The 23,993-nt window shown below is 46.5% G+C and overlaps 1 protein-coding gene and 1 pseudogene across 1 annotated transcript; both read right to left on the reverse strand.

The window, feature by feature from the left end:
- Nucleotides 1-1,172: 1,172 nt before the first annotated feature.
- LOC136461080 (probable methyltransferase TCM_000168) lies at nucleotides 1,173-10,276 on the reverse strand (annotated as a pseudogene).
- A 3,775-nt stretch (nucleotides 10,277-14,051) lies between these two features.
- Nucleotides 14,052-17,689, reverse strand: LOC136459224 (uncharacterized). Its single transcript, XM_066459104.1, has 2 exons — nucleotides 17,288-17,689; nucleotides 14,052-15,772 (listed from the first exon to the last, which is right to left on the reverse strand). Exons 1-2 carry the CDS (start codon nucleotides 17,349-17,351, stop codon nucleotides 14,808-14,810), a joined length of 1,029 nt encoding a protein of 342 aa, XP_066315201.1. The 5' UTR covers nucleotides 17,352-17,689; the 3' UTR covers nucleotides 14,052-14,807.
- Nucleotides 17,690-23,993: the final 6,304 nt, after the last annotated feature.

The raw sequence follows: 23,993 nt of genomic DNA on the forward strand, positions 1-23,993 counted from the left end.
TCCCAGCTGCGCCTGTGCTCCTCCAGATGCTGCGCCAGCGCCCGGTTGCCCCTCTCCAGGGCCTCGATCACCTGCTTCCCAATGCTGGCCGTCGCCGTCGCCGCCGGCGTGGCCGTCGCGGTGCCCTCTGCCTGATCCGCCACGAACGTCGCGTCGCTGTCCTTGAAGCCGCCGCCGCCGTCGTGCTGCAACGACGTCGAGTTCTTGTCCGACGCCGCCAACCCAGCAGGCAAGCTCCGTTCGAGGCGGGCATGACGCGCGCCGGGGTGGCCGCGGCCGTGGAGGAGCTGCTGCGCGGGGAGGAAGGCACGCGGATGAGGGCCATGCATGCACCTGCATGCGTGTGGGAAGGAGTTTTCTACAAATGTGCTTTGAATTTAAGGTTAAATAAATAGATATGGACTGCAGTGAATCATTTTAAAAGTTTATGGACCTAAAAAGTCACTTTGGAAGTTGATGGACTCAACTGAAACTTCCTCACAAGTTAATGGATCTCTGGTGCATTTAACTCTAAAATTATTGTGTAACTGCTGGGCACATAGATTACATCGCTTCCCTATCATGTTTGTGAAGTTTCACAAGGGTTTTTCCCATGTTCATATTTAACGTTTTTTACTGTCATATTTAACGCTTTTTGCATGCTGTATAAGATAATAACATCATAAAGACAAACGAGTGCACAGCTTTGGCATTGCAAACAAAGCGTATCTTAGTTCCATTAATAGTTTAACCCAAAACTTTAAGCTAGTAGTAAAAAATTGGCATAATTCTCTGTGCCACGACAACGCACAATTTTTTACTGAAAGCCTGTTTGTATAATGAAGTCATTATTATTAACATGTGAAAACAACAGAAATAAATATATAATAACCCCCTCAATTTTTGAAGCCAGATAAGTAAATCTTGAAATCAACACAAATGGAAAACTGTTGAATTAGTCATCAACTCTGCCTTTCAAGAGAAAGAGCAAGGAAAACCCTAGGATTCTTGGTAAGTTCATTTTGTAAGAGAGCTTGACTGTTGAACTTCTCTGCTGTGTTGACAAATTCATCGGGCTCTGTTCGACCGATAGATAAGCCGGCTGATAAGCCGGCTAAAACTGTTTTGTTGTGAAAGAAAAATATTATAGATTCTAGCTGATAAGCCGGCTGATAAGTTCAAACGAACAGGGATTATTGGTTCAGTATTATTGGCTCAATGCCAGCCCTAAGCGCATATGCCATCATCTTGGGGCTGATCACTGCTTTGTTCACACCAGCTATACTGTCATGCACTTGAAGTTCATTAATGGAGAAAGATCCCTGCTCTTTTATTATCTCCTTTACTTCTTTCTCAGACGGCGAATATAATGGTATGTAGAAAGCCTTCAATTTTTGCTTATCAAGCACACCCTGCAGCAAGAAACTCAGGAATAATAAAACATTGAGTTGAATTTCCTGTAGCGAGGTCCAAAAAACCTTTATAGGATATATAAACCAGCAAATTCATACCCTTGATGCCATGTCGTCTAAAATACGGGCTATGAACTCCCATATTTGTTGAGCTGATCCATCGCTGGCAGAAGCCGGAGATTGTGTTCCAGTCAAGGAAACAATCAACCTTCCTCCAGGAACCATCTCCTACGCCCTGCACTCCAAGAACAAAAGAAGGTCCTTTCTAAATTGCTGGGCATAAGGATCAAGCACAACGGGCCGTGTTTTCCGCCATAGTTGCTCGTCGCTATGGTACATCGGAATGCCATTCTTCAGTAGGTCTACAGGTACCTACCAGTTACCGCGTCTTAAACATTAAGCTTAAATAAAAGTAGTTGATACTACCGTAACGGAACAGAGAATATGTGGATACTAGCTTTGAAAGCCAGTGCAAGCTATTTGATGAGAGGACAAGATGCACCGATCCAGTAGTGAACAGTCTTCCATAGAAGGACCCAGGCACAATACTAGTCATGACAAATGGTGAGAAACCGTGCTCACCCTTGTCAATGTTTTTCCTTTCTTGGAACGCTACCAAGTGCTTGACTGTAGTGTTGAAATCATTGCTGGGAGCCTGGGAAGATCGTTGAGGAGCAGGCTCAGCTCAGGCCGTGGCTGTTGGAGTTCAAGACACTGGCGATGAATGGCATCGACAGCAGCAGAGACCAAGGTGAGTGCGCTGGGGCCACGAGAGTCGAATTTTTTACTATTTGGTCTTTTTTTCGAAAGTTTTTCTCAAATAGACCCCTGACGGAAAGAATTCTAGAAATGGACCCTTGGCTCGGTGCCAGAGTGACTAGCGCTGAGGTCCTGGGCACGAGAAAATGGCCTGCCAGGGGCTCGGCGCCAGAGTGAATGGCGCCGAGCTCGGCGCCATAGTGAATGGCGCCGAGCCACCTGCATTTAACCCAGCCTGCACTTCTTCCCCGAGCGTTCTTCCTCTTATTTCTCCTCGGGTTTTTTTCTCGCCACTTCACCCTACCTCACGAATCGACATATTGGACCTTGAAAACCTTGATTTGATCCGTAGATCTTCGAGAGCAAGGTATACTCGCTCACCTTCTTGTTTTTCTCGCATCGATTCGGTACATATTAGTCGGATTTTTTAACCTAAGAATCGTCATCACTTAGGGTTTCATTGTATCCCTCAATATATGTATTATACAACCGTAGGTTCATTTCAAGGCGTGAAAAAAGTTAGCAAACCAAGCCGCATGTAGTTATGTTATGGGTTTATTGTTGTGGATGAAATGAAAACCCCTAGGTTTAGGGTATAATGTTAACTGCTTTTGGTTCTTAGAACGAAATTGATTGTATTGTAGTTATGGTTCTCATTGATATTTTGTTGTGATGTTTTTATTTATGTTTGCTAAATTACATCCTATTTGTTAGATGCAAGAAATATTTCGGGAGGAGTTTTGGCGAAAACGGGGTCGTCCTCGAGAATTATACCCCGACGCGTCTAGCAAAGATGCCCCCGTTCCTCATGACCTTCCTGTCCCTAACTGTGACTGTGGTTTCCCGGCCTATGTTTTTCAATCGAAACATTCGGACACAGCCGCGCGTTGCTTCTACACATGTAGTCGGTTTAATGTAAGAAATTGTTTGTACTATCCTTTTTCTTTATTTGTTTAAGTATGGTACTAATATTTTATTGGAATCTCGTTGGGTAGGACCATGAGAAATGCTTTTTCTTTCAGTGAATCGATGGTGCAGACAAGTTTGATCCTAGGTACCTCTTTTTCGACTATTGGTTTAGAGGGAGACATCCACATGAGCACTTCAAGCGGTGGGTTCCACCCCCCTAACCCTCCGGCAATGACGGCTAAGGAGAAGCACCTAGCCGTAGTTAGACGACTCGAGGAACCTCCTCTATGCGATTGCAGAGATCGAGCTGTGATAAACCCTGAGAATACGTTGGAGTTTGTGTGTCCAAACAAGCATGAAGTAAATGCAAAGTGTATGTGTTAAAATCTTGAGCTATATGTGTTTATGTACTAATGTCTCATTATTTAGGTGTATTCAATGGTGAAGTGTCATTTCAAGGAGTGGTTGTATGGTCCTAAGAACCAATGGCCGGAAGAACCACGGAGGGTTAAGGAAAAGAAGAAAGAATGGATAATCTACAAAGCACCTCCTGTCATGTGCGAATGTGGTGTAAAATCCAACTATGGCCTAGTCCCTTCGGAGCTTGGAATATGTCATTATTGCGGCCATATGATTGAGTATGATGAGGTTTATTATTTTTCTGGTAAACATGAAATCGTATTTTGTTTGTTTTGCTAAGACATATATGATATAATATTTGTTTTGAACAGAGCACTAGGAAATACAGTTGGGAATGTTATGATGGTCAAGCTAAGTTCTTGGATGAACTGAAGAAGAGGCAAGTAATTGCACGGAAGAGGGGATATGGACCTGACTACGTCAACCTATTCGTTAAACATCACAAAGAAAAGATGCGTGAGTTTGCTAGACAACACGATATGTGTAACCTGATCGATGTTGGGCTTAACAAATGGGGATTGGAGAGGCGGACGACGTTAGAGGAGGAGAGGGCAAGGAATGAGGCAAGGGAGGAGACAAGAGTACAGATGCAGGTCTTGAACGAGCATGTTGCTACATTATGTGCCAGTGAGTGTTTAAAAACCTTTTTTTCGTTGCCTGGTTTTAAATATAATATTATCGAGTTGCTAACTGATTGCATTTTATACATCAAGGGATTGGTTGCAGCGGGGAACATGCTGTAGAGGTGGCTCGTGCAAGGTATAAGGAGAAGAAGTTAGATGGCCATAGATCACGAGCTGGTCGCACCGTTCAATCACCGATTGTGCTATGTGATGATGGAAACGAGGATGAGGACGACATTGGCAGACTGAGTGAGCTCATTGCTCTAGCAGAGGCGGGCATACAGGCGTAAGAGGCTGAGGACGACACTGGCAGACTGAGCGAGCTCATCTCTCTAGCAGAGGCGGGCATTCAGGCGCAAGAGGCTGACGATGACACTGGCAGACTAAGCGAGCTCATCGCTCTAGCAGAGGCGGGCTTACAGGCAGAGGAGGATGATGACGCATTCTTCACTCAGGCCGCAGCGGCCGCAGATGAAGCGGAGGCCGCTTACTACAAGCGACAGGCAGTTCAGAGCAACGCAGTTGAGCCTAGCCACATCAACAGGGTTGTAGTAGAGGACTAGTATTCGGATGATGAGTTGCTTACTCAGTACGTTTCAGATTGAGGATTTGGAAGTGCATTTGCCCCTTTGTCTACTATCGACACTTAGTTGTACTGTTAATATGTTGTGTAATGTGACATAGTATCGAACTTTTTATTATGTGGTTGTTTTCATTATCAATGGTCTTAATATTCCGCTTAATGATACGGACGTATTTCCATTTGAACACGTGCTGCAAAAAACAGTTAATGACATACGACATTATAGAAATCAACACACGAAACACATTAAATGGCATGTGACTACATGTACCGAACCTGGGTACATAGTTTTCTTTGACTATATCTAACATGCCTTAGGTAATTAAACCATGCCTTCGATAATTAAACCTAACATGCCTTAGGTAATTCAACCTGGGGTTCTCCACAAGAAAAAGATAAAGTCATCCTAGTAGTGTGGCTACATAGCAAATTGTGTTGCACCTTCTCCAAGTAGCCTCCCGTTGTTGGTGGTGGTGGTGGCGGGGGTGATGGGGGAGACCCCTTTTTTCTTGTGGTTAGGGCAAGTGTAATATGGATCATTGTAGAGTGTCTCCTATGAATCGGCACCATTGTTGTTGTCGTCCTGTTCATCATCCTTGTAACCGCTGCTAACTTCCCTTTCTAGATCGAAGATACGGTCTTGTAGGTAGTAGATGTACTTCGCATGCGGATAAATAGGTCGAGGATCGACCCACCTACTGAACCCATAGTTTTCTTCGGCCAAGGAAGACTACAAAAAGTATGTCGTGTAAGTGATATACAAGATAAACATATTGAAGAAACAAATAGTAATAGCAATTACCCATGCTCGTGGGCATTTGAAGAAACGACGACCTCCATCTATTCCCTCGGTGAACATCTGCACTAGGCAGTCCTCACCATGCATGCATTTTGGCCACTCTTCTTTCCTTTCATCGTATCCTGTTAGTGGTGCCTCTTTGGTGAAATCACTTTTGCTCTCAACTAGGAACCTCTCATAAAGAGCTTCCTCAAAGAAATCGGGACCAAGAGGACCCTCCCACCCCCAGGTAGTTTTCTTCCCCTTTCCTCTCCCTCTGGATGACCCTCTAGACATTGGTACTACAACGAAAACAAATGCTGAGGAGTGCTCTTCTTCCTTATTGTTTGTGTGAATGAGAGAGAGTGAGTGGTTATTTATAGGTTGAGAGGAAGAATGGAGGCCTGTCAATGTGCCATATCAGCGATCCGTGTGCCTCTTCACCTTAGCCCTTGGATCAAACAGTCATAAGATTGATGGTGGAGATAGAGTTTAGTTGTGCTTCCTTGCATGTTGTCCGTGCATCTGAAAGGTCTATATCAATGATGATGTCCGTGTATCTGAAAAGTCTATGTTTATTGTCTAAAAAGCATAGATTCGTTCACTGTTGCATGGTAATCCTAGATTCTTCTACACAGCGTATGTACAAATATTCCTGGATTATAAACGTAATAAATTTATAGTTAATCTATGTACTACATTTGTGCCTTTGTACAAGTGTAGTATGATTAAAGGTTCATGCAAAAAATTCACAAGATACGGTCTTGTATTAGAAGCATCCACAGTTACAAACAGAGACATCAATATATATTCTAAACATTTAATCATCCAACAAGCATAATGCAACCACAACGAATATCACAACCAACATAATATGTCATGCAAAGTCCAAATAGTCCACAATGTCCATACAGTCCCGAATAGTTAAAGAAAAGTAAATACAAAATTCACAATAGTTTATAGTAACACCTACCACGTCCCTCACTGTCTCCTACTCTTGCCCCTACCCTTGTGACCCAGAGCGCTGGTGCCTGGAGTGTAAGGGTCACGTGGACGGCGTCGCCTAGTGCCTAGAGGCGGTGTAGGATGAGTCGATGGAGCATCATGGAGCTGAGAGGGCCCAAGCTCATCGTGCCTCGTGTCCATGTCATCGTCGTCGGTGGCCTCCTCGTCCTCCTCCTCATCCCCTGTAGCTGCTTGACTAGAGGAACCCAAGGCTCCTCTTCCTGCGGAAGGATCGTACACGTCATGCGTCGTGTTTGTCCTACAACCACAACGACCAGCCGCACGGCGTAGACGACGTGACAGCCTCTGTTGTACAAAACTATGTTAACTGAAAGAATATAACGTATTAATGATTTGTTTGAAAGAATATTTTTAATCTTACATCTAGGAAGCCAAGTATGTAGTCATCATTGACTCTAGGCCGAACGCGCTCGATCTCTTCAACTGAGCTTCTCAGTGTATTGCCCTACAACAAAGTTTTCAATAATAAGACTTCTGAACAGATATCATTTAGTTTTGTTTTCTTTTGTACAAGAATGTAACTTATTATAAGGGTTATACGGCTCGAAGGTTGCAATAACTACAATAGATAACTCCTAATGTCGGTCCAAGAACGCCTAATGCATTGTACTGCCTCCATCTGCCTTCCTGCACGAGTGGACCGGTCGTACGTCGTGTCTTCATCGTCGGAGGACTCGATGTCGGCGTAGTCAATTTTGGTCCACTGTAGCCTGAGCCTGCACCTTGTCGAACGCTGGTACCAAGCTTGGTACCGCCTGAACTCACGGTTCGTGTGTGGCTCGTTGTTGTCGTCCAGGTTGTCGTGCATCTCCTCCCATTCCTCAATGTAGGACTGGTGGTGCCTCTCCCAGTCAAAAATCTTCTTGTTCCTCTAACGATCCAACCTGCACGTATGTCATCGTTACATTAATCCATGTACGTGGCACCATATTATAAGAAATGGACCATCATCATGAGACATTTGAAATATCAAAACACTTACTTGTGTAAGTCAACGCCAGTCGAGAACAGAGGCATAGGCTACAGTGGATACCAAATTAGCGTGCAACCCTATCTGGCAGGTGGTACTCGACAGCATAGAAGTAGATTAGAGGGCACCTCATCCTATAGAAGTAGTCGTCGGCCCCACATATGTTGCTCAGCTGAAAAGGAAGTGCGTCCTCTCCACCATACGGCTCCCACTCCACCTGCATCATGTCCAAATAAGATGTTAGATGGTATACTAATCCTTTTAAAAGCAGCATGGAAAATAAAATTTACTTACACTAGACACCGTCAGCGAATCTAGCTCGTTCGTGTACTCAATGTACGCTCGGTCTATCCTCATGTGCGAAACCCTAACCTGGTCCCAAAGGTACGCCCACGTCGGCTGGCGACTTGGAGGCTGACCTTGGAACCACTCACGACGAGCCAGTACCTCTGGACGACCAATTGGAAAACGAGCCCACATCCATAGCTGTAACAGGTATACGCATCCACCAAGTGACGGGTTCGCCGTAGATCCACAGCGTTCCTTGTCACACACAACTATGTAACGATGCTCCACATATGAATGCAATACCCTGTAAGGCCTCTTTCGTATCACTGCAAAAGCCTACAACCACCTCTTCAAAGCAAGGAGGTCACTGAACACCCTCCCCTCCTCAATTACCATGTTAGGACTAGCCTCAGGAGCTTCTAGGAGCTCATCATCATGTCCTTCTGCAAACGCCAAATCAGAATGAGCAAGATCACAAAACTCATGAACTCTAGGATCACGGCGGTCGGGAAAGATACGCCTCATCATCTCAACATCACTCTCTGTCAACTCTCCAACAGGACGATCATCATCAGAATCAAGAGCCCTAGCCATCTCATATGGCTCCGAATCATTCATAATTTCAACATTATTGGAGCCATGAAATCCATCTGAAAAGTGCACTTGCGCAGCAACATGGGGCACATCCATATTCTCAAGAATGTCTCATGCAACGTCATTACAGAAATGAGGAAAGAATAAAATAAATAGATGTAAGGAACGGGATAAGCTCCCAAAAACCATACGGTTAAGACACGTACTCGGATGATTCTGTGTCAAAGGGATCTCATAAGGAGGATCTACCATGAAAACATGAGTATGACAACCATCTCCAAATAACGCATTGGGGGCAGATTGAGCATTAGGAACCGTAGGCGCAATCTGCATATGCAGGTAAGGTTCCGGAACGGGAGGGTCGATGTGTGCCGGATGATCCATTGCTGGGGTAAACCCATGAGGGATTGGATCAACTAACACCCGACGAACAACCACGTCCAAACATTGCAGCTGGCTCTTCATAGCCGATCTCACATAGTTGTCCCACTGATCCACACAACCAATTGAGATCATTCGCCTAAAGATGTTCGGAGGACAACCTTGGTGCAGTACACCATCAACTGCAATATCATCATCTCCAAAGCAATGCAGCTCCTCCCGAGCCCTTGCAACCATATCACTAAATGATGGCCTATCATTGAATAGCACAGGCACGCTTTGCATGTCAAGAAACTCAACATATCCATAACGATCGCTTTCAACCGTGCCTCCATGATATATGGTCACTAGGTTGTCCATCTATTTCAAAAACGTAACGAAACACATGTCCTTTAGTACAAATTAGACGATAGATAGTACCTAACAAGTACTTTCTAACTACAAACTAAGTAATCATGATAATAACTACGTATATATTTATAGTGTACTCACTAAATAGCTAGATCATATGTAGTTAACTACAAATATAACTACATATCTAAGTAGCTATCTAACTATATCTATTTACTAATGTATCTATGTTTCTATATATCTACATATATATCTCACTAAATCAACTAACTAAGTCATCACAGTATAACTAGTAAATAACAAACACCAACTAAATAGGTATATTGCATATTCATATTTTTTATCTTTCTGGGTCGACGGACGATAGGCGTAGGTCAAGGCGAAGATCCAGGCCTGCGGTGGCGCGGCCAACGATAGAGGTGGCGCGCGGCGGTCGCGGGGTGCCCGGCGCTCCGCGCGGCGAGACCGGCTCGACGGGCGCGGGAGGCGGGGCGAGGCGAGGGTGGCGGCGGACGTCGGCAAGGCGGGGCGAGGCCGGCGGTGGAGGGGGCAAGGCGGGGCGAGGCCGAGGCCACCGGTGGAGACAAAGGCGAGGACGGCAGTGGAGGGCGTGGTGGCTCGGCGCTGCAGCCAACCAACGGGGAACAGCGCGAGGGCACGGCGGTGCGGTGCGGGCTCGGGCGAGGGAGCGGAGGTGTCGGCGCGGCGCGGACTCAGCCGTCGGAGCAGCAGCGGCGCGGGCAGGCGAAGCAACAGCGGCGCGGGCGGGCTCGGCCGTGGAGCGGGCGGGTGCGGGCAGGCGAGGCCGCAGGCAGGCACGGCACGGGCTCGGCGCGGCGTGGCGTGGCGCGCACGGCGTGGGCGCGGCGACGGCGCGGGCAGGGGCGGCTAGGGCAAGATGGAGAAGAAGGACTGGCCGGTAGATATTTAGGGGGCTCGGCGCCAGAGTGACTGGCGCCGAGGTCCTGGGGGCCGTGCCCAGGACCTCGGCGCCAGTCACTCTGGCGCCGAGCCAAGGGTCCATTTCTGGAATTCTTTCCGCCAGGGGTCTATTTGAGAGAAACTTTCGAAAAAAGGGCCAAATAGTAAAAAATTCGGCCACAAGAGCAGCCAAGGTCCGCAATCACCATCGCTTCTGGGAAGGGGTGTGGAGTTGCCACACAGTTTCATGATGGGCTCTTCTATCTGCGGCTTCAATCTCATCTGCTCTGCACTCTGTGCACACGAGTTGTTAAGTTTTTCTGTTCCATCTTTTGCTTATCAAAATCAGCGAGTTAATGGCTTGTTCTGTCTAAATCAGTTTACGAACAGGTCGAAGTTAAACTGTTTGTTATCAACCAGGGAATTCGAAATAACGCTGACTTTTGAAAAGGGAGAACCTAGATGAGCTAATTAACCTCTAACCTTAAGAAATCGATCAAGTTGAAGAATATCTTACCCAGTTCTACTTAGTGATGCCATATTAACTGACCTCTAACCTTAAGATTTTGTATTAACAAACAAGTTCTGTCGACTAAGACGCACCTGAAATGTGGAGTTACGAGCATAGCTTGTTTCTCCTTCTACTGGATTCTTTTTTTCCTGAGCGTGTCCTTGTGACACGTATTTCATTAAGCATAAGCAGAGTTTGACTGATTACAACATCCCCAAGTAATCTATAGATTACAGTGGAAGGATGGAAGCCAACAGGACCCGAATAAACCTAACTTAAATTATATTACATGAAAGTTATGCAAACCAATTGGGCAGGTGCCAACGAGACTGGCAAGCCTCCTCGAACCCCGCCATGTCGAATTTCATAAGCGCGCGAAATGCGGCCCTTTTTGTGGAGTCGAGCAGGCCCTGAAATGACCACTGGAAGTCTGCCACTACCTGGTTATCCGACGGCTGTGAGGCGGTGAGTTTCCACTTGGACACAAGCACCTTCTGTGCTAGAGGGGTGGCATTAAGGACCCGAGAGGCACACTTTGCCGCTAGACGCGTGCTACAGCGGACGGTGACCGACGACGGAGAGTTTGTTGGGCATCCATCTGTTCGAGTTCTTCACCAACGAAGAACAGTCTCGCAGCTGCCAAGAACTTTGTGCTGAAGAACCAATGTGTGGGAGTCTAGTTTATACGCATTCTTGTCAACTACTGCTCTACTATATGTATTACTTAGTGATGCCATATTAGTTTATCTGACCCTGTGGATGAATTTTATTTCATTATCACAATTGTAGTGGACCGAAGCTGCAGATTCATGCATTGAGTTAACAACCTGCAGAGCATTCAACTAGAGAACCTGAACCACGTCCTTGTAAGAGCCATTAGTCAACGGCCGGCTGCAAGCAATTATATAGAGCTAATCAAGTTGCAAGGGCAACACGTTATTAGCAATCAAATAACACGGTTAACAACAAAGCCTGTCGTGCATACAAACCAGTGCTAATTAACCATCCTTTGTATGTTAATCATAGATGTGACAACTTTCTATAACACAGTGCGGACATTGCAAAAGATGAAGCTGCCGGCACTGTACCTCAAACTTGACATACAAAAGGCTTTTGACACGGTGAGCTGGAACTACCGCCTCAAGGTATTGCAGGCCTTAGGTTTCGGACCACGCTGGCGGGAGTGGGTTTCGATCCTTTTCCGCACGGCACCATCGAGAGTGCTGCTAAATGGACACCAGGGTCAAGCTTTCAACCATATCAGATGGGTTCGGCAGGGTGACCCTTTATCCCCCATGCTGTTCATACTCGGTATGGACCCCCTTCAACGCCTACTAGACATGGCAACACAGCAAGGCGTTCTTACTGCTCTTCCTCTACCTACGGCCAGGTGGAGAACCTCCATGTATGCTGATGATGCGGCTATATTCACTAACCCAATCAAGGAAGACATGGACTCCATCACGACGATCCTCCAGGAATTTGGCAGGGTCTCAGGCTTACACATAAACCTGCAAAAGAGCTCAGTCCACCCGATCAGATGCCAGGACATCGATCCAGACCATGTGTTAGCCTCATTTGCAGGGACAAGAGAATCCTTCCCGTGCCGCTACTTAGGATTGTAGCTCCACACGAGATCCCTGCAAAAGGTCCATGTGCAACCTCTCATCGAACGCATTGGGCAGAGGCTACCTGGCTGGAAAGGTAGATTGCTCAACAGAGCGGGCAGACTTCCTTTGGTCACCTCGGTGCTATCCTCAATGCCTACCTATCACCTCACTGTATTCCCACTGGCGGTATGGGCAAGAAAGAAAATTGACAAACTCATAAGATCTTTTCTTTGGAAAGGGGAGGAGAACACTAATGGAGGACATTGCCCGGTAAATTGGCCGACAGTCTGCAGGCCAAAGGAATTGGGAGGGTTGGGGGTGCCCGATTTGGAAAGATTAGGAACAGCCTTGCGCCTACGTTGGTTGTGGTAGGAGTGGGTGTATGACTCAAAACCTTGGACGGGGACGGAACTGCCGTGCAATGACCGAGACCAACTGCTCTTCAACGCCTCAACCACGATAACAATTGGGAATGGTAACAAGGCACGTTTCTGGCACCATAATTGGCTAGAGGCTGAAGCTTCAAGATACCTAGCGCCCCACCTTTTCGAGCTTCAAGATACCTAGCGCCCCACCTTTTCGAGTTAGTGCGTCGTAAGAACAGGACGGTTTGCCAGGAGCTACAAAATGGTAGCCGGATCCGATCCCTCAGGACACGAATCACAACTTCTGTGCAGATACAAGAATTTGTCGGTTGTCGCCCTTTGGATCAGGCTTCAGGATGTGCAGCTGACGCCCGAAGTGCAAGACTCCATAGTTTGGAGATGGACAGCTGACGGAAACTAGTCCACGCGTTTAGCGTACACGATACAGTTCCGTGGTTTGCATCACAAGTTCCAGGCTGATCTCATTTGAAGAGCAAGGGCTGAAAATAAATGCAAAGTGCATGCATGGATACTAATAAATGACAAAATCCTCATGGCCGACAACATGCAAAAGAGAGTCTAGCCACATCAAGAACACTGTGTCTTGTGTAATGGACCTTTGGAGACAGGGCTGCATCTATCCCTGCTATGTCCCTTTGCTAGAGCCGTCCGGAGCCAGGTGTTATCCTGGAAAAATTTTGATGTGCAGCTGCCCCAACAAGATCCCTAGTGCCTCGCCGATTGGTGGGAGGATGCGGCGACCAAGGTGCCAAAGCAAGAATGCAGAACATTTAATGGAGTGTTTATCTACATTGTGTGAAACCTGTGGAATGAAAGGAACAAGAGGATTTTAAAAAATGAGCACAAAACGTCAGCACAAGTTGCCTCATTGGCCAAGGAAGATATTGTTCAAAGGCGTAGGACCATGTGTATTGCGGGGTAAAACAACAAGTGTGTGAGCGGTGGCTATTTGTGTTTGGTCCTATGACCGGTGTGTTTGGCACCATGTTCGCTCTTGTACATAAACCACTTTTCCTTAGTGGCAGAGCTCCTACCTTTACTTTTAAAAAAAAAAGACCAGCTTGCATCTGTTTTTTTATTTGGCATCTGAATGATAGCAATTCCATATATTGTCACGAATTCCAGATAACAAATTTGTTAGTTACAAAGTTGTAAATCTCGTCAATCTCTACAAACATGACATAAAACATGTCTTCGTCCAACTTGTGTGTAGCAACTATTCACAGAGACACACCATTACACGTGCCTCTCGAAACAATGCTCTCCCAATACCTTGCAAACGACTAATTCAACTCAAACCGATCGGTGTTCGAGAAAAAGACTCAAACCGATAGGAAAAGGTTGGTAGCTGGCATTATAAGCAAGCATAGCATGTGCCAAACCAAGGGACACAGCATCTTATATACTTAAATACGACTAGCAGCTTCTCAATTGAACTACACAATCTGCAGGCGTTGAACATGGCCGTTTCTTCAGAACACAGAGCCACAGGAAATTGGTACAAGGAGAAAATCACAATACCAGAAAGCAATGTAGCCATGTAGAGGATATAAGCTTCTAGTCGTGACATTCGACATCAACATACAAATGAGTCAAAACATTTGTTCTTATAACCACAGAAGATGTAAATTAAAGTAGCACCATCCTTATTCTCACTGCTGCAACACTGAAGCTGCAAGTAGCCAATAAACCAAAACTAAGCGTAGTGGGCGGGTCATCTGCAAACTACAGATATCGAGACAGATATATATACAAACAAATGGCTGATAATTAGTACTACCTACAGCAGCTTAAGGGGACTAGGGGTAGGGGGAACATAACCAACAGATGATCTACTGGTAGGGGGAACATAACCTACAGATGATGTACTAACTCTAATCTACCTCATCTGAAGATGTCCACCATTACTATTACAACAACAACAACACAACAACAAAGCCTTTAAGTCCCAAACAAGTTAGAGTAGGCTAGAGTTGAAACCCAGCAGAAGCGATCAAGGTTCAGGCACGTGAATAGCTGTCTTCCAAGCACTCCTATCTAAGGCTAAGTCTTTGGGTATATTTCATCCTTTCAAATCTCCTTTTATTGCCTCTACCCAAGTCAACTTCGATCTTCCTCTGCCTCTCTTCACGTTACTATCCTTGGCTTAGGATTCCACTGTGCATCCCAGTCCACCATTACTATTGTTGGTGTAAAACTGCTGACACCTCCAAAGCGTAGTGGGCGGCAGAGAGGGGCACTTGCCGTCTTCTCTCAATGCCGTAAGCCCCTTAGCTTCTTACTCACATAGCCCCCTAGCTTCTTACTCACATAGCTAGTGACTGCTTGGTATAATCAGCTTGCTCATAGGAGTAATAATGCATATCATTCCTTACTCGGCAGTTCCTCCGACCATTGTTTGCACCATTGTGTTCATCCGTTTGGTACTTTGATTTCATTGGCTTTGAGCTGATGGGGCCTCCTCTATTCCTGGTGTTTCTTCTACCCAAGTCATTGTTTCTCCTTCTCCAGTGAGTCCAGTGTCCATATGACACACCCTGGCTGTCAGGCACCTCATAGCTACCTTGATGGTTGTCCCATGGATCAGTCTGAATAGCTGCAGGAGCCCAGCTGTAATCATGCTTCCAAGCATCTTGGGAGCCATCCCTCATGATCCAGTTGGTAATGCAAGGATTCGTCTGCTCCCCCCAGCTGCTGGTTTGATCCTGCTGTTCCTCATACACTTCCCAGTTCCCTGAGTTTTGCTGATCAATTGTTTGAGCAGGTTGCTTGACAGAATAATCCCAATTTGCCAACATCAGCTTATTTGCTTCAACTGAGTGTTTTAACTGATTGTCCCAGTTTGCAGAGAGCTGCTGGCCATGAGTGAAGCTGGTCTCCGTGTCACCCCATCCTGTAACTGGAACTGGCTTGTCTGAGAAAATAAAAGAGTCCCAGACATCAGGAACACCATTATCTTTTCTGGGAACACGACGACGTGATTTCTCCAGATCAGCCACCAATTCAGGATCAACATATTCATCTGGGTTGACTATATCGATAAACATGTTTGGGTCAGGCAAAGGGATATCATAACGTTGACCATGATATACAGCACAGAAGCGCGCCTTTGCATCATTGAAGGCTTCTAATGCAGCTGAGTCATCCCAATCAACCACACTTTTGTACAGAGACATCAATCTCTTGGTCTCACACAGTTTAGCCCAGGGGATAGCACAAGCATCAGTGCAAAATTTCTTTTCCCACAACGGAACTGAAAAATTTCCACTGCCTGAAATAACACATAAACTGTATTTAGTGAGTAAATAAAACTAATCTATGCGGAGAAAAAGAACCTCTGTTTGCTCCTAGACTTATATCACCACAATACTGGTGGTTTTCTCTGTATGAATACCAATCAGAATTCAGAAGAAACACTACAACAAGAAGATTGATAAAAAGAAACACTACAATACGAATGGGGCAACAGCAGATAAAGAACAAAATAAGTAGCTGTCAGAGAAAGGGCTAGCAGTAATTAGTCTGCATAATACGAAAAATCAAGGGATACTTCGTTTAAATGCTAGCAAAATATTGAAAAAGACAAATTTAGGATAAAAAAAACATAACAATTATGTAGTCCTTAATTGTAAAGTATCAAGTAGGGATTACGGGTTATATGGAAAACTGAGTACAGGTTCAGCTTAGGTCAGTCATAGATATGAAAGTAAGCAAAGAAACTTTTACCAATTAATTTGGCTCAGAAGTGTTAACTTCCATGAATTTAAGCATGAATAATAACTAAAGGGCGGGTCTAGTGCAAGCGGTACAGTCTTACCGCCTGTGACCGGAAGATCCCGGATTCGAGTCGCGGTCTCCTCGCATTGCACAGGCGAGGGTAAGGCTTGCCACTAACACCCTTCCCCAAACCTCGCATAGAGCGGGAGCTCTCTGCACTGAGTACGCCCTTTTTAATAATAACTAACATAGATGTGTACAAAAATCATAACACATCAAACTTAACACCTTTCCTGAATTTCAATGTCAGGCAAGAAAATTATTGTTTATTGTTTAATATTTAAAAGTATTTCCTAAAGCTTTGGCAGGGGGTGTAGGTGTACAGATGACCGTTGACCATTGTCCGGTTTAAATACTCACCAAGCCCTTTCAATATCATTCACCAAATGGTCTCCAAAATCGCTAGTAAAGTGCGCAATTATGTCATAAGCATTCTTGCTAAAATGGAATAGGTTCTCCTTTACAGAACATGTAGTGATCAAGCGCATAAACTGATCAAGATTACTACCATGGAATTAGGAAAATATTTCATTCCCACGCGAAAAAACATACAGGTTAGTTTTTCTGGATTGAAGGCGGTGCAGGTGGCACACGTAAATGGAATGACTAGGTTCTTTCGAGTTTCGATGTGAGTTCCCTGAAGACGGTTGGTACCCTCGCACGTCATTTTCAAGAGAGAGGGTAGCAAGCCGCCGGTGCCACCCACACGAACGCATCACCAGAAACGGCATCAAATACTGACACCGTCACACGAGAGCCAATTGTACGCGGACTGTCGCTGCTCGCCAGCATTGGCATTTCGGCAGGGACACTCGGACCAGAAGGAAGAGGAGGATTTCGGATTCGCTACCCAACCCCGGACACAATTTACATGTGAACCGTGAAAATCCAGAAGAAACCACTCGACAAAATCAGAAGCCGAGGAAGGGCGCAACCAATCTAACCCAGTCCAAACCAGAACGCATGCTAAGACTGTGTAAACAGGACGGGCAGCGATCGAGGAACGTACCCTGAGAGCGCGGCGGCCGCCGGGGCTTGCCGGGCTCCGTGTAGATCGGCCGCCTCTCCGCCATGGACGGCCGCTGCGGACCTCTCCTCTCCTCCCTCAGCCCAACCCTCGGCGGAACACGCGAGAAAAGGCGCCCGGACCCTCCCCTCCAGCCTCCACCCCCAGCGTGCGCGGACGCGACCCGAAAGGCGCAGGCTGCCGCCCACCGGATACGGCGCGCCCGGTTAAGTCGGCGTGGAGTGGGAACGCGAACGAGTCAGGCCTCAGGCGAGCGGCGAAAGGCCCGCGGGAGGAAGGGGAGGAGGCGGTTTGCCGGTTTGGGTGGCGTCGTTGGTTTCGCTCGCGGCCGGCGCCGACGCCGAGGGGCAGTGGGAGATTATTAAAAGAGCAGGAAAAGCTGGGATTTTTATTGTGCGTCCGCACATTTTTGCCGCAGCAGGCGGGCGTGTACCGCCGCCGATAGCTCTGGCGCTGGGATTTTCTCCATGTGCTGCTTCCGTCCGCCTCCGTTTGACTAAGGCCTTGTTTAGATGCAACCAAAATTCCAAGTTTTTTCACTCTCTCTCCATCACATCAATTTTTAGCCGCTTGTATGGAGTATTAAATGTAGGTAAAAAAAATAACTAATTAGACAGTTTACTTGGAAATCACGAGATGAATCTTTTGAGCCTAGTTGGTCCACGATTGGATAATATTTGTCAAATAAGACGAAAGTGGTACTATTCATCGGGTTGAAATTTTTTCAGCATCTAAACGAGGCCTAAGGATGCAATGGGTAAATCCCATCGGATATGCCACTCACCTATTATCGTCATAAAAATTTGGTATCATTAGAATACCCATACTCGTTATGGGTAGGGGATTTTTCTTAGACCCATATCCGGCGGGATAAATCATTTCCAGCGGATCACCCATACCCGCCAATAATTTATTCACACACATAAAAATCAACAATTCAACAGCAACCACCACTAACCAGAACACATAAAATTAGACAAATAATAGCATATAATAATATCTTCGGCAACCAGCAATCACATTACACCATCACACAAAGTCATTCTGTCATAAATCATTATATTACATAGCCAAAAGGGGTACATAAATAAATCTCTAAGTTTATTGCAGTGAACATATATAGGACAACAATTCAACAAACATGATGGTCGATTGATGTCTTGTTGATGTGTTGGTTTCCTTCGAGTTGGAGACAATTTGCTTTGCTCAAAGTTCAAATTCCTGTAGACCCTCTTGAATGTCTTGGAGGCAAGACCAGAAGGTGGCAGCTTCTTTTTCCTTGTTCTCAACTAAAAAGGAAAACCAACAATTAGATAAAATCAAAGTAAAGAGAATCAAACTACAAAACAAGAGAATTGACATACTTTTGTACTTGTTCTGCAACCAATCTTGTGAGCACATAAGAGCCTCTATCATTTTTGAAGTCAGCCTACTGCGATGCTCACTAAGTACTCTCCCACTAGTGTTGAATGCAGATTCAGATGCCACTGTAGTGATAGGAATTGCATAAATATCCTTTGCTATCCTTCTCAAGGTTAGATAACGTACTCCAGCCACCTTCCACCAATCCAGCACCTTGAAACCCTTAGTTTCCAAAGATACCAATTCATCTTCTAAGTAGCGATCTAGTTATGATTTGAATCGCACAGCAGATGGCCTTGTACTAGCAACTCTTGCACTAAATGAAGATACGAACTCCATGTCTTCAGTTGGAGTTGCAGCTGATTCGCTATTGTCACAGTCTTGTTCCACATGGTATTCATCATCAATTCAGTTAACAGATCTATGATTTCAGCAACCTTATCTTCTTCAATAGGATCTTCATCATCTTCTATTTCAATAGGCTCTGAGATCTGAACCGCAGTTTGTGAGCATTCACCTTCACTGCTAGTACTCATTTTTTTCAATCTGTATGACATAATAAGAATGAATGTTAATAAAAAAGACATGCTATAAAAAATATCAAACATAACAGATATGTCAGGACATGGAAAACAAGCAAAATCTATCAATTTGTTCTATTTGAACTGCTTACATATGGCAATAGGAGAATTGGTAATTGCACAACACGGCAGTACAACTGATGAGCTAGGATAGCTATGTCACTAAAAATAGGAAAAAATAAAGTTATTTTAGCGGTATACTAACTGGATGCAATGATATATTGCCTATATGCATGCATCGTCATGATGTCCATAGTAAAATATTTCTGTATGTCAAGATGAAATAAAAAATTTAGGCATGCCAATAAACAAAACCTAAAATTAAAGACATGGTGATATGGTGGGTTTGACAGACATGGCAGGATATGTTTTGGTTCATTTAAACTAGAAGAAGCATATGGTCAGAATAAATACAATCCGGCACTAGCACTATTGTTCTTGGGTTTACTTACGTCGGTGGCTGCAGCAACTTATGGCTAGTACCAGGAGACCGAGTATTAGTTACTGCACCACCTCCACCCGAAGATGTGGCTGTAGAAGAGGAGCGGCGGCCGGAAGGAGCAGCAGCAGCACCTTCCCGAGTGAAGCTAGAGAAAGAGGGGGTCGGCCGTCCTTTTGCTTCATCCTCTCCACGGCCACAGTAACTCCGGTCCTTTTCTTCTCCTTGGTGGTGGTGTTCTTGGACTTGGATGTATGAGCGGTGCTGTTCCTATTCTTGGGCTTAGATGCAGGAGTACTGGCGGCGCCGATGTCGTTCTTTGGATCCGCTGCAAGAGCACCGGCGGCGACTTCAACTTGGACCTCTGGATCTTGCAGCTTCAGAGTGTTCATGGCATCGACGAGCTCAGGATCCGGCGGCTTCAGGTGGTCACCATCCTCCAGGACCTCCACGAAATCCCTTGACGCCGGAGTGAAGGAGTTGGTTAGTGCGAGGGGAAAGAGGCAAAAAAGCGCGGCGCAGAGCGTGGAGGGCCGAGCACCTCTGTAGTGCTGCGCTTGCAAGTGCAAAGAATATGATATGAAGGGGATTAGGGGAAGGGGAACAGGGCAATCACCGTTCTTGCTCGAGTTGCTCCATCGCCGGCATGGCGTGGCGAGTTCCTGGTGCTTTGATGCGATGCGAATACGCGAGACACCGAGACGAGGTCACGAGGGGCGGGTGGGCGGCATAGTTTTTTTTCATTGGCGGTGGCGTTTTTTTTTGGCGAGTGGTGATTGCGGTGCTAGGCTACCAGCGTCGAGATGAGGTAATGACACGCTTTACTCACGCGCCTATTTTTTCGGCGACAGGAGGCCAGGCGTCGAGCCTCCCTCGAGCGGTCGAGGGCTCCAGCGGCCAAGTCGCCAGGCCGGACCGGCGGGTGAACCTAGGGTTTTACATGGGCTAGTGGGCTTATTTAGTTTTGGGCCGGGTATTTTTCACCCATGGGTAAACGGGTACGGGAATTGCTAGAACATACCCATACCCGCGTACCCGATGGGTGAAGGGTTTGGTCCATTTACGTACCCGTGGGTAGTGTGTTTAGTCCATATTTAGACCCTAATGAAGTAAATACCTGTTGGGTATCGGGTCGTGGGTCCCCATTGCCATCTTTACGTTTGACGGATCTGTTTTGACATCTTCTTTAGATCATGTTTCAGCCATTAACCGCTAATAGTTAGTGTCGGTGTTTCGAGTTACCATCAACGATTAAATTTTTATTATTGCGTGTCTGGCTCAGACTGGCTCGGATGATGTGTTTAGAGGACACGAGGTTTATACTAGTTCGGTCAGAATGTCCCTACGTCCATTTCGTCGCTGCTGCTCGTGTTACTAGCATCGAAAGTTTATAGTAGGGGTTACAAATGGGCGAGAGAGAGATAGGTCTCAAATCTCTGGTGGAAAGAGTGAACGGGTGCCGACAGCTCGGTCGCTGCTCAGCCATGTGCTTGTGTTGTGTTCTGATCAGTTTGAGGTTCGATGGGTTCGTGATGGTTAGATCGGGTCTGGCCTGGATCGATCCGATGACACTCATCCTCCATGGGACGTCCTGCTTTTCCTTTTATAGATCAAGAGAAAGCACGGGTTACAGCGGAGGAAAAAAGAAGAAACAAGAGGGAGAGGATGGCCCTCAGGACCACCGGGTCCTTCTTATCCTTCATGCAGGTCCCGCCCACCTTGTAGATGTCAACAGGGACAGCTCTACGTCATGGCCCCGTCTACCACTGTCGCCACACGCAGGCGTCGTCTACTAGTCATGGCATTCCATTTCGTCACAGCGGATGTCGTGGTAAGCTGACGCGCCTGCTAGTGTTCATATAGGGGTTAGGCAGAACAGCACCGGTACGCTCGACGTTGTCCTTGATGTGAACTCTTCAGTATGGCCCCCCGTGGCCATAGGTTACATCGGGGTGTGCCAATCTCTTCCCTAGTGTCAGAACTTTGAACCAAGCCCATATGCTTGGACCTGGAGTGGTTGGTGATGGCATGGGTCTTTGTCGGGCGAGACACAGTCCGCGGCCTTGGGTCAGGCGAGGCGGAGCGCAAACCCAAGGGTCGGGCGAGGTGGAGTGCAAACCCAAGGGTTGGGTGAGGTAGAGCCCGCGGCCTTGGGGTAGGGCGAGACAGAGCGCAAACCCAAGGGTCGGACAAGGTGGAGTGCAAACTCAAGGGTCGGACAAGGCGGAGCCCGTGGCCTTGGGGTCGGGTGAGGCGAAGCCCTTCCCTAGAGGCCGGGCAAGGCGAAGCACAAACCCAGAGGTCGGGCGAGGCGAAGCTTGCACGCCTGGGAGTCGGTTGGAGCTATAGTCATGCTCTTGACTGCTCGGATGAATCAATATTGATGGTCATTGGCTGCTCCTCTTCGGGTACCCTAGTATTGATCCCCGATAGTAGCCCCTGAGCCTATGAAGGAGTAGAATACTCCTTCGAAGGCTTTTTCGAACGGAAGGACTCTGATGGCCTTTGCCTTCTTTTGTCACCCACGGCGCGACCTGAGGATGGTGACTCCCTTTCATCGAGATCGGACCCCTCGGGGGTATAGCCGTGAGATTTGGTGGTGAAGGTGACTATGACGCCTAAGAGGGGGATAAATTAGGCAACTTAAAATTCTAACTCTAAATTATGGCCTCTATTTCTAACCTTAGCAAAACATATGTAAAAGATAAACTATCTAAATATGCAACTACGGTTGTACTAGTGTGTTGCTATATCTACCACAAAAAGGAGTTATGCAAACAATGTAAATGCGAAAGCTAAAGAGCAAGGTAGCGATATGCAAACTCCCGTCAATGACTCTGGTATTTTTATCGAGGTATCGAGAAGCGTGCAAGCTTTCCCCTAGTCCTCGTTGGAGCCTCTCACAAGGAATCCCTCGCAAGGGCCAAGCTCTTGGTCGGGTAACTTTGTGGATAGCCCTAGGCCTTCCCCATGCGCAAGTGGGTCTCCGGTGTGCCTCTCCCGGACCGCTCCCCACCTTCTTCACTATCAAGCTTATAGTCAAACCGTCGCGGGCCTTGTTTCCTTCGGTACACGGTGGCGGCCACACCATAAATGCGGTTGGTGTGATCTCGTAAGACTACAAGCCCCTCCAATTTACAACAATGGTGCGCACAAGCACCGAGTGGTAAGGGTATGCAAACCTCACTAAACACTAGGCCTAAACCTAGAGCAAGCGCATAAGCGGTGGTCTAATCAACCTAAGCACTTCGCAAAGCACCTACGCTAATCACCTAATGAATCACTAAGCACTATACAAGAGGAGATCACTAAAATGGTGTATCAACACCCTAGATATGTTTTCTCAACTCCACACTTCTCAAATGGCTGGTTGGGAGTCCATTTATAAGCCTCACTGAGCAAGTAGCCGTTGGGGATGAAATCCTACTTTTCTGCTACTCACCGAACGCTTAGGTCATCCTGATCGGACGTGTCCGATCGTCCCGACTGTTAGAGCCGTGATCAACTTATCAGACACTGGTAGCGTCCGGTCGCATGCCACTGGACATGTTCGGTCGCAATTTTTCTGCTCTGGAACCTTTCTGTACTCGATCGGATGCTACAGTCTTGCGTTCGGTCAATTTGCTGCCAGCGTCAGGTCAGTACTGAGTGTGTTGTCGGTGATGATGAACAACGCCATCGGTGCGTCTGGTCACTTTACTGTTTAGCATCCGGTCGCTGCTGCTGATGCCTGCTACTGCCATGCCTCTTGATCGAAGCATCCGGTCGCTGTAAGACCAGCGTCTGGTCACCATTGTGAGCTCGTTTCTTCGCGATCTTATGTCCGGCTTGGTTTCTATCTCCGTGCTTGGACTTTGCTTGATATCTTGAATCTTCTCTTATGCTTCTAGGGTCTTGCTTATGGTGTTGATCATTGGATCATCACATCACCTTCGCCTAAGTCACGTCTTACACCCTATTGAACTACAAAGCAATCACTTGCAAATTCATTAGTCCAATTTAGTTGTGTTGATCATCAAACACCAAAATCTAGGGTCTATTTTCCTTACAGGTGGTCGAAAAAAGGTTTTCCTTATTTTGACCCCTATAGGGGTCTGTTGTTCTACGATCGTGTGTTCAGTCTTTGTGCGAGTCCAACTTTCCTCGAGCCCCCGCGCATAACGGGGGTCTGGTCAAGGGTCGACTCATCTTTAGGACCGTCACCCCATCCACGGTTTTCACAACCAGAGGGGTTGAGCCGTGCCATGATTTTCCACTATGGAAGAGCCATGGTGCTCGGTGAGTTGTTAATGGGTTAGTTCGAATG

Source organism: Miscanthus floridulus, chromosome 6, assembly GCF_019320115.1.
Source record: "Miscanthus floridulus cultivar M001 chromosome 6, ASM1932011v1, whole genome shotgun sequence".
NCBI classification, from domain to species: domain Eukaryota; kingdom Viridiplantae; phylum Streptophyta; class Magnoliopsida; order Poales; family Poaceae; genus Miscanthus; species Miscanthus floridulus.